The 12,414-nt window shown below is 39.7% G+C and overlaps 1 protein-coding gene across 1 annotated transcript in view; it reads right to left on the reverse strand.

Moving 5' to 3' along the window:
* Positions 1 to 12,414, reverse strand: part of LOC124284653 (single-stranded DNA-binding protein 3-like) — a 106,064-nt gene that overhangs the window by 69,534 nt on the left and 24,116 nt on the right. The window contains 1 exon segment of the mRNA XM_046720761.1: positions 5,069 to 5,110. Coding sequence (XP_046576717.1) covers positions 5,069 to 5,110 — 42 coding nt within the window.

A 12,414-nucleotide genomic window follows, 5' to 3' on the forward strand; every position in this document is an offset into this window, starting at 1 on the left:
AGCCACAGCCTTGCCTCAACCAGCTCAACTATTGATTTCTTGGGCTGCCATGTGATCATGGGGCGGTCCACGGCTCAAGCTGGGGGACCATCACAATCAAAAATCACAATAACAACTCTCAAATTTTCAACAAACTCAACTTCCATATTGGATGAGGCTGTAGAGAGGGTGTAAGTAAACCAGCAGTTATCACTACCTTTCTTAGAAATGGCCAGACTGAGGACAGCACTGGTGGCCGAGATTCGACTGTTTCTGTTTACAGGGTGTTTGATCAATGGAATGTCCCAAGTGTGGGCTTGCTGTTCAGTGTGGGATGCACCCAAGTCGTCAGTGCTGAATCTTCCTCTATTATGCATACAAATTTGTCATCTAGTTACCTTATTGCCATGGCAACTGAACATGGAGTCAGCGATCATGTGGCTACGACTGTACATAGGACAGTTGAATAGTCGGTGAGGCATGCCTGTTTACACAACTGGGACCCACCCGCCTCCTGTCTCGTGTCAGCCAGTGTGCGATGACACACTACAATCTACAGCAAATAATCTCGAATCAATAACAACCGGAAAGCAACTTTCACCACAAAAATCATAACATACTATGACATTATATCCCTCTGGAAATTCAGTCGCTTACAGAAATCTTGCGGTTATAATTTCAATCATAATCCTGTAAAATTATTTCCAAATTAAACATTACATTCCCTGGAATATGAATCCCATAATGTTTTAGTTGGTCAGTGGAAATATTTGAACCAAAGTAATTTTTTTTAATTCTGACAAGATATGTTCCTTAAGCCAAAAAAACAGTGTGAAGAATTCTTTAATATATGATTTGATTCAACCAATCAAAACCTTTTCCTGATAATACCGTACATAATAAGGAATCTGCTTACTGTATCCTTGAACCGAATCCTCTGATATTTGCATACCATTTCGCCAATTTATATCGATATCTTGCATTTCCTCTGCATCAAGACAACATATAAAATTACAGTTTTCATTTTCACTTGTCGTATTGGCACTCAAAATTTCCTGCCAGAGATGCTAGAGCAATTTCATATGAAACTCTGGCCAGTAAAATGTCTGATGTGAACTCAAGGTCCGTCTGTGGCCGTAATGACATACTTCCTGTTTAAAACTAAGATAAAAAAATTTCCTCAAACAAAATTAAAATTTCACCTCCCAGGCCAAACAACATCATTTGGTCTTGCTAAGGAATGCCAACTGACCTCGATATAACCACTTGACTACCATCACCCTATAAGCCCCTTCCAAAAAACAGTACCAACTTGCATATATTCCACCAAATACATTCATAAGAGGGATGACAGACGTGGCTGTGATGATACAGTATTTAATCCCCAGTTGAATGTCTCCCAGTAGTGCTGGTATAGCGAGGGGGTGCTGTACTGTGCTGGCACAGGAGTGTAAACAAGCTGACTTCTCTGTCTCTCTATACATATGACCTTTGGGCCTCTCCACAGCCTTGCAACACAAAGATACCTAACATGTATAGCAGAAACATGACAGAATGCATTACTACAACAATAAGGAGAAATAAATATGCACTTTCATTTCATTTTTTAAATTTGACAGAAAATAATTGATATATTGCCCTCCCCAAATATTGACCTCGGTGTGATAATGCAGGTCAAAAGAGCTTGTTTATGGTCACTGGCTGCACCTCAGGTGAGAAGTAGGGACAGACTCACAGTGTCAGCCTTGACCTACGACATTGGAAGGTGACCAATTCACACTAATATTCTAGACTCTAAAACATGCTGGGCAGCCACGACCAATACTTTGACCAACTCAATTTAATACCTCTGTTAATATTTTACATATTTTTTTTAAACTGTTTCTGCTGCAGAAAACAATTTACCTAATTGTGAGGGAAAACATTCACCTAGGGTTCCTCCAACTTTAAATCACAAGATAACATGATACAAATGAACTTTTTCCTGGACTATAATTGGATATGAAACTCACTTTTGAACTTTTAATAAATATGTTTGGTAGACATAATAAAACAAACATAATCATCAGATTTTGCTGAAAGAGTGTATCATGTTTCCTATAATGCTTAGTGGAGTGAAGGACGATGGAGTGGAATCTCCAAGACACTGTCAGCAACCACTCCACCTTCAGGAACAAGAACAAGATGGGCGCCTGCAGACAGCTTTCCCCTGGAGAGACCAGCAACACTACAACTTGGATTTGGGAGAATCAGATGATGGACACTTCAGGACCACCAGTACGAGAACAAAGAGATCATTAGTGGTGTTCCGATTAATTGAAATAATCGAAGATTGATCAAGGTCCATATGACAGAGCTATTCAATACAATTTTCTATAATCGAACAGAAACAACTTTGCCCTGTTAACTTAAGATAGTTGTAAATACACCATCTCAGTAAACAAATATACTTAAAAGCTGGAAAGTATGAAGCCAGTTTCCTTTAATGCTGCATCAATTATTTTTGTCCCGAGTTTGTTAGGTGTTGTCTAGGACAGCATCGATGAGGAGCATATATGTTTAATGAATATAGCGTAGCAAACATAACATTTCTTCCTGCTTACTTTGTTTAATATCAAGGAATTAAAATAACATGTCAAAATATTGCTTGGGTTGAAAGATTTCAATAATTCTTGTACACCCCCCCCAAAAAAAGCTGTTTATTGCCTTTCTGACAATACCATAATGGCCTTCGCAAAATGACACAAGATACTCACCAATATGGCTGGTATATATTCCATTTTGCATGTCTCATTTTGATAAACAATAAACCATTTAAAAGAAAAAATCCCTAATGAAACATGTTCGTATTTTTTATTCTAGTGATGATCACACATAACTGATCTAGTTTTACTGAACTTTGATGATCGATCAGTTGGGATCATCCAATGATCATGATTTCACAACTCCTTCACAATGTTAAAGTGGCTAGCAGCAAACTTATGAGTGAGTGAGTGAGTTGGGTTTTACGCCGCTTTTAGCAATATTCCAGCAATATCACGGCGGGGGACACCATAAATGGGCTTCACACATTGTGCCCATGTGGGGATTCGAACCCGGGCCTGGAGTGAGTGTGACGAAAGCAGACGCTTTTAACCATTAGGCTACCCCACCGCCCCGCAAACTGATGGAAGCTTCAACACTAATAATACCTGGTGGCTAAGATAAGCTAAGATTTGATTAGCTAGAACTTGGTAACGAGAAAAGTGAACATGGTAGTAAGATATGTCAAAGCCAGCAATACTTGAACCAAGACTTGAGACAGAAAATATCCTCACTCACTCAAAGCGCTGAGTATCCATGGAGATTTTCTCAACCAATAAAAGACATAAGCAAAACCATTCTCAACCAACAAAGATAACACCTTTTCAAGCAACAAAGATTTCTTGCAAAACCCTTCTCAAGTAACAAGAAAAGTATGTAAAACCCGTATTTAGCAAGAAAAAGAGCCAGAATGTATTCAAGTAACAAGCCGAACAGTCCAAACCTTTCTAAGTAACAAAAGATGTATGAAAAACACTCCTAAACTACGAAATGAGAGAGAACCTTTTAAAGTAACAAGCTTCACAAGTAACAAAAGATATATACAAAACCAATTCTCAACCAACAAGAATAGGAGCCAAAAACCTTTTCAAGTAACAAACAAAGCAGGAAAACCCCTCTGAAGAGAAGAAATAGGAGAGAGGATGTTTAAGGGCAGAGAAATAGATGCTCTCTTATGACAAGTGGCTTCTGATGCCCCAAACCAATATTACAGCTATATTTTAGTGGCTTGAAGGTGAAGTTAGATCCATCACCAGTGGTCAATCATTTAAGCGAAAAAGCATGGAGCCATGATGTGGTTTACAAGATCAATCAATAGGTCAGCCATTGTGGCTCAAAACAGAAACAGTGAGTTGGATCAAATGCAGCTTTGAACAGTATTCCAGTGACATCATGGAGCCATGCGACAGTCAATAGGAAGAAAGCTTGAGTGAGTGAGTATGGCTTTACACAGAAGTGGGAGTGAGTATGGTTTTTCACACATTGTACCCATGTGGAGAATCGAACCAGTGTCTTCGGCATGATTTGCGGACATTTTAACCACTAGGCTACTCCACCACCTCCAAAGAAAGTTTGAAATGATGACGTCCCGTATGTTTACCTCTTTGGGAGAACAGAGTGAGTGAGTATTGTTTACAAGGCTTTTAGCAATATTCCAGCAATATCAGAGCGGGGGACACTAGAAATTGGCTTCACTCATTATACCCATGTGGGGAATCGAACTGCCAAGTCTTCAGCTGCTAGAATTCTTAACTTTGATTGTAACCAATGTGTTAAGAATGGGCTTATGTGCCAGAACCACTAGGCTACCCAGCCCCCTTGGGAGAACAGACAATGAAGACCTTTTATAGGTAGTCTTATCAGAGGCACTAAACTGATAGACCTGGAAGCTGTCTTTAAGTCTTATTGACAGAAACAACAGATGTGAGGCAGGATTCTGAAGTCATTTCTTATCAAGTAAGATGGGTCAAACAAAATGGCCACCTTGATTGGAGAATCCAAGGAACGAATGAGGTGATAATCTCGGCTTCGAACCTATGACCAGCAGCTTAACAACTGCACAGCGAGGTGTTGCACCGAACCAACTAGGACATATGTGTTGCCTTTTATCAAGGAAAGGATTAACAGTGTTATACCATGGGTCAAATCATGATGCACGAAATATACTTACCTGTACTGATCAACTGCTTAATCTTACACTGATACATCTTTTAATCACGCATCAGACATGTTGGAAAAAACTGTTCTCTGTATATTTCTCTAACGTGATCGGGTGGTCAGACTTGCTGACTTGGTTGACACATGTCATCGTATCCCAATTCTGTAGAGCGATGTTCATGCTGTTGATCACTTGATGGTCTGGTCCAGACTCAGGTTAAATACAGACTGCTGCCAAATAGCTGGAATATTGCTGACAGCAGCGTTAAACAACAAACAATAAGATATTTATGAACCCCCAAGATTCCGATGTTATGTTTTGCAAGAGAAATAACAAAATTGTACTCACCGGCGCTATACCATTTACACTGTACCCTGAATTTACAAAACCCTGAAAAGACAGAAAACAATAATTAGTTAAAGTTCATGAATTATAGAAAATCAATAAGTAAGCATTTCCAAAGTGCCACAAATCTATCCAAAAAGACTGAAAATAAAGCCTCTTTTTAAAATCAAATAAGTTGAGTAAATATTGCATTTCACCACATCAGCGATTTTTTAGCAGTGAAACATTGTCTGACAATATGAAAACATAAGAGACATAATAAAGTCACTGAAACCTTGGACAAACATCATATTCAAGTGTAAATATACAATCAAATATTAAACTGGTATCACAATATCATATATATTAAAGTGAATTTCTGAAATAAAACACCCTGAAACTGGAAAATTTAATACAAAAAGGAAATTCCTCCCCAAGGCATTCGAGGCGAAACAAGACTGACAATTGAAACTGAAGAAGTATATTCCCACAATTATTGAATCAAAGTAATAACTGTCTTTTGTTATAGGTCAATTACAATGAATAAATTATGCATGTATAAAAATAATAAAACTGCAAGGAGACCCTGTGATTGGCTACCGAAGCAATTTTTGCAGGTTTGTGTTTCCATACACCACCCAGATATAAAGAAGCACCCCTAAACCACACTACTGATTCCTGATTGGTCGCTGGCAGAATGGGCGGGGCCTGTGTTACATCCTTGCACGGAACGATGTCAATGAGTCTGGTGTTTCTTCAGCTTTTTTTAGTATGCTAATGATTACATAAGCAATCTTTGAAGTTCCCACTATTTCATAAAAACAATACTATTTATTCATAAAAAATTACCTCAAAACATTTTGGTGTTGATAAAGGCATAAACACCAAACCAGTGTACATACTGTGTAATTCTGTTTTGCCGACTTACACAATGTACATTGTTTAAGAGCAAAATATATTGGAGTCAATTCTTAAATAAATAACTGAGGTGATCCATGATGCATTTCCATTTGCTGTTTCCTTGTAAATATTTCATTACAAAAGAGAAGAGTTATATTATTCATTATCTTTTCCTATAATCTTCTTAATTAGTTCAAAATAATTTTTTTGTTTACATTATCTTACTGCAAGATTTCAATCGAGTCAAAGAATATAACATTAAAAATTTAATACACTCTTAATTTTGATTATTAATGAATTCATTATAAAGAATCATATTGAAACAGTAAACCTAACTCATTTTGGACTAGTTGATAGTAGGTAAAGAAAAACAGCACTTTAGTTGTCTCTCGAAAATACTGACAATCAATTTCTTGGTCTGTGGGTTAGTTTTGGTTATTTCTACAGATTTTTAAAATTTCACCAGATCAGTCCTTGGAATACCTCAACATTGTTCGGTTGCCATAGCAACTACTGATCTGTATCTGGCCCTACACACTGGTCTCCAGAAGAAAACAAGTCATCAGCCCTGGATCAGTCCACTTCACAACCAAGGGGGTGTCAGCATAGCTCCTAACCATCCTAATGCTTATTGAAAATTTATGAATCAACACATCTCTGTATTTGGGATACCAACATTGATTGGAGTATTCTGACTTAATGTGTGCAGCCATGACAGGATTGGATTTACATAAGAAAGACAGCAAGTGGTTTCTTAGGTGGGAGGCTTCATCTGGTGCACCCCTCACCTCCAACATTGCTGGAGTAACATGATGTATTGAGGTGCCCAAACACCCAGCCTGCTCCAACCTTTCCACTCAATACAAGTCACAATTTCACATACTCACAATATTCACTTTCATGAATTTTCACTATACCCAATTTTACTACATTTACAGATTTCTTATGGATTGTTGTTTAGCATACCTCAAGCAAAAATTAATACATCTGTTGTTATTTAACCAATACCGCCCATCGATGTTGCAAATAAAACATTGATGTTAGTAACAAACATTTCTCAAAGTGCTCTGCACAAAATAACAATGATTTACATGTATTTGTTTAATATAAATAAATCTATAGTGAAATGACAGCCAAGATATTTAAACATAATTGAAATATTTAATTCTTAAATCTATATTTATCTTTATGAAAATGGGAAAAGTTGCAACAGAGCGGGATGGGAAAAGTGCATGATGGGAGGAGAGCGATTCTCCCCTCGTCCTCGAGCTGACCAGCCTGCAACAAAGGCAATGTAGTAATGACCAAGCTGTCCGATGATTCAGTCCAGATCAATGAAGCTGGTTGAGGGGCCATCTACACTGTACGGTTATACCACAGAGGAAGAAGGGGAGAGAGCAGCACATAGGGACTTCACAAGTGCTGCATGGAATACTTAGAACCAATGCTTCCACAGTTGCAGCTGGCCAAGTTATTAAATATTCGTAGACCAATATCATCTTTTTGGAAGATCCTCACTTAATTCTGCACTAAAAAAGATGGTTCAGAACATTATGCTTTTTAGTGGTTATCCTTGAGAAACATATAAAATTTTAAGAGGAATTCAAAACAACTTCATAATTTTGAAATAACATTCTCACAATAATATTCTGCATTATTTGTTTACATGGATTGTAAGACAACTTAAAAAAAAATAATTTAATGTTTGCATACCGGCCTAAAACATTTATCACCTTGTATTCAGGTGGTTTGCAATGGAAAGTCCAAAGTACAGTCAACAGTAAAGTCACGGACAGCCAGGACTGAAGAAATAATTAACATGGTAAACTCTTATTCCCTGAAAATTTCACAACACAGCTTAAATAGACTTTCAAAGATCACTACTTGTTTGTGCCCCTGAGTCAATGTCAGCCATTCAATGTTATTTTCAACAAAATGACCCCAGAGACACATATTTTTACTGGGACAGAGTTCAATGACAAACTGCCGTGATATAACCATCATTTGACTTCAAATTGGGATCAGAAACTACAGAAAGCTAGTTTTTCCTGTAAGTACTTTTATCTGATGATAAACCTGAAACTATTTACCTAACAACTGATACAGGTTGTTTGCATGACCTTCCAGTTACAATGTACTTACATTCTGCAATTTCCCTGTTTTTACAAAACAAATTGATGTTTCACAGGCATACGTAACATGTTCAATATGTTTTCAGTTATATAAAGACATGCATGTTTTATAGTGGTTCCATGCTGCACTTTAAGAATGAGTGAGTATGGTTTTACGCCACTGTTAGCAATATTCCAGCAATATCATGGTGGGGCACACCAGAAATGAATGGGGAAATCGAACCCGGGCGTTCGACGTGACAAATGAATGCTTTAACCACTAGTCTAATTCACCACCCTGTACTTTAAGAAGGATAACCCTCTGATACATAATGAAGACTCAAAGCCAACCAGTCTAGGTGACGCCCCTCTGATGGCTAGAAACCCGTGAAGGTCCGGGTTAGAATATTGATCTTCAGTAACCCATGCTTGTCGTAAGAGGCGACTAATGGGATCGGGTGATCAGGCTCGCTAACTTGGTTGACACATGTCATAGGTTCCCAATTGCAGAGATCGATGCTCATGCCGTTGATCACTGGATTGTCTGGTCCAGACTCGATTATTTACAGGCCGCCGCCATATAGCTGGAATATTGCTGAGTGCGGCGTAAAACTTAACTCACTCACTCACTGATGGCTGGAATCAAGCAGGAGGACAACCAGTACCATCTTCTGCGACAATACAGCCAGTGGATTGAACTAAAGACCTCTGTGAAGACTCTCCATCCTCAAACCCATGGATGCTGTCTACAAATCTTGGACCCCAAAAAACTTATTTGTGTTTACTGTATCTGATGAAACGCAAACACAAAATTAGGCTAAAATGCTTCATCAGTTATCATCTCCTAAGCATACAGCACATAGCTCTCGTACAAATCTGTGTGCTGAAGATTATCTTAATCTCAAACATCTTTGTTTTTTGTCAGGTAACAATAAAAATCATCGACTTCCCCTTACATATGTCAAGACATGCACAGACACAGGGCATAACAATGACCTTGGTACATATTGTTCAGTACACACCAGTCCTGTTTACACTGGGGTCATGTTAACAAGAATTCCCACCTGGGCGGTCTGTGGGTGTGAGGTTGACCTCTAGGCCAGCCCACTTCTCAGTTTACAGGTTCAGCCCATCAGGACAAAATACCACTGCCTGCATGACTGACCACTGAGCCAGACAACCCTGTTCTCAAGCATGTGACAAGCCACTGGACAGTAATGACCAGTCAATTATTTCCTGCTCTTGTCTTGAGGATGTCCAGTAAGAATATGGAAGTGGACAGCACATTTCCTGCCTCTCTAATAAGTACTGCTTAGTCCTGTAGGTCAATTCTCACCAATACATCTGTCTGTCATCCACTGTTCCTGTTTCATAATCCTCCAGTCATGGTCTGTTACCCTATAACAGTCTGTCCCAAGCTAAATTCATCCCTAGTCATGGTCCATTGGAACCAAGCCTGTCCCTAGGGTAGACCTCTACTAGCCATGGTCTGATGGATTTAAGCATGAGTATCTTGCCTTGTAACCAAGATGTCCGAAGCAAGAATAACCCCAACACATATCCTGTTGTACAAATTAAGATGTCCCAGGCATGGAAGTCGTCCCTGTATGTAGAGTTGTCCCTGTACGTAGTCTGTCCTAAGAATGGGAATCGTCAGTGTGTAGTCTGCCCGAAGAATGGGAGTCATCCCAGTTTGTAATCTGTCACAAGAAAAAAAGTTATCCCTGTGTGTAGTCTGCCCCAAGAATGGGAATCGTCCCTTTGTGTAGTCAGTCCCAAAACTTGGAAAACGTCCCGTTGCGTAGTCTGTCCGAAGAATGGGAATCGTCCCTTTGTGTAGTCGGTCCCAAACTTGGAAAATGTCCAATTGCGTAGTCTGTCCCAAATTTGGAAGCCGTCCCTCGAGTAGTCTGTCCTAAGCATGGACAACACAACTGGGCATGGCTTCTATAAGTCTGTGTGAATGTCTCTGATCACATCACAAGATGACTTCACTTCCGTGAATGACCCTTTATCAAATGTCCAAGAACAATCACTTAGCTACTAAAACATGCAATCTTGTATTTGCTGACCTCACAGATACAGAACCACCATGTCTGTGTAGGTGGCACCACTTCTGCCCGTTCGTGATGTGCTCTCGTCAATCTGATCAATGTTATCACCATCATTAGGGATGACAGTATTGATCTGGTGACAACAGATGTACACGACATGAAGAAGTGTGACTGTCCAAGGCCATATATAAGATGAAGCTGGTCATGAGTGAGTGAGTTTGGTTTTACGCCGCTTTTGGCATTCCGGCAATGTTGTGCCAGAAATGGGCTTCACAAATTATGCCCATGTGGGGAATCGAACCCAGGCCTTCGGCATGATGAGTGAACACTTTAACCACTTGGCTACCCCACCGCTTCTAGTTCAGCATGAAATCCAGTTCACAAGAACCACAGATAACCAGAAGAAAGATTCAAGTTTTGTTTGTCAGTGAGCTTTGGTCTATAAAAAAATATGTTCTGTTGATTTGATGGGACATGAACATAAAGAATTCAACTTATGACACTTTTCAAAAGAAAGTTAAAAGTAGTTCATAGAAATTCTGTAACTCTACAGTGAAACATATTAACAAAGACAATTTGATCACATTAGACGTGACCAATGAACTTTATTTAACAAAAAGAATCAAATTCTTTCAGAATGTTATAGCATTTGAACATTATACTGTGCATCATTTTTCTGAAGACGTCCTCTAACCAAAATAAAAAGTACCAAAATCTCCTGAAATATATCACAGAATGTACATTATCTCCCACTTCCTGAACAAGACTCTTGCACGCAAGTGTGAGATATCACTGGTAGGTAGGTGATTTTTTCCCCCCTGTCATAGGCCTTAAATAATCAATACTAGAGACATCCTACATGCCAGGGCTACACAATCAACTGGTAATGTATACAGTAACCAGTTCCGCTCTCTCTGCAGGTCCCCCTTGCTACAGGATCCACAGATGCCCTCCGTATATTGGACCTACAGGTGCGCTTCGTAGCAGGATCTGCACGTGCCTTTGGGTTAGGGATCTGCAGGTGCCCTTCGTGGCAGGACCTTTCATGTGCCTTTGGTGTAGGGATCTGTAGGTGTCCTTCATGGCAGGGATCTGCAGGTGCCCTTCATGGCAGGACCTTTCATGTGCCTTTGGTGTCGGGATCTGTAGGTGTCCTTCATGGCAGGACCTGCATGTGCCTTTGGTGTAGGGATCTGCAGGTGCCCTTCATGGCAGGACCTTTCATGTGCCTTTGGTGTAGGGATCTGCAGGTGCCCTTCATGGCAGGATCTGCAGGTGTTTTTCATGGCAGGATCTGCAGGTGTTTTTCATGGCAGGATCTGCAGGTGAACTTCCTAATGAGATCTGCAGGTGCCTTTAATTTAGAGCAGGATCTGCAGGTGCCCTTAATAGCAAAACCAACAGGTGCTTTACATACTTTGACCTGCATGGTCCTTCTCAGTAAATTAGGTGTTTCAAGTAGGAATGTCAGCTGAGATATGAAGCAGCTTTTTCATGTGTCCTTCGCGGAGTGATCAGTAGGTGCTTTCCAGCATGATCTTCAAGCATCCCTTGGGGGGATCTGCATCTCCTGTAAGATCTGCAGGTGTCCCTTTTGAGATCTACATGAGACCCCCAGAATAATGGACATATATCTCCCAGTTATTCATGCAAGTGTCCCATGAAGCATAATCATACAGATGCCCCTCGTAATATCATTTACATAAGCCAACAAGCATTAAGAGCTTGTTCCTCTTGATACAAGTATGTTGGAAAGCCAATTATGAGTGAGGGCACTTTTAGTACTATTTCAGCACTATCATGGCGGGGTACACCTATGTGGGGAATCCAACCCATGCCTTCGGCGTGACAAGACAACACTTCAACCACAAGGCTACCCCACCACCCCCAAAAAGATAATAGACTCAATTCATGCTAAATTATTCAATATAATGTTCATATTGATGTCTTTCAAATTTGGTGTCAAAACCCAACATTTTCCAATGGACCACAATATGGACATTTACCACTTAAATATGAACAATCATTCCCAACTGCTCTGATATTTAGAAGGTTCATGGTTTTAACTACACTATAGGGAAGCCAAGACAAAAATGTGTAGAATATTTCTATATGATCTGTGTGACACACGCACATTGCTTGACTTTTGTCTCCACCAACCCCAGCTGTTTCCCTTGCATCTGACATAGATGTGCATCATTTTTAAACCACTGCGGTTGTGATTGTCAACAGCAGCCATCGAACCAGACAACTGATAACAGTTACAAGAGGAACGTTTCAGAAGACTGACTGACTGACTGACTGA

The sequence above is a fragment of the Haliotis rubra genome, unplaced genomic scaffold (genome assembly GCF_003918875.1).
Source record: "Haliotis rubra isolate DU_JTF1 unplaced genomic scaffold, ASM391887v1 Scf340, whole genome shotgun sequence".
Classification (NCBI taxonomy): domain Eukaryota; kingdom Metazoa; phylum Mollusca; class Gastropoda; order Lepetellida; family Haliotidae; genus Haliotis; species Haliotis rubra.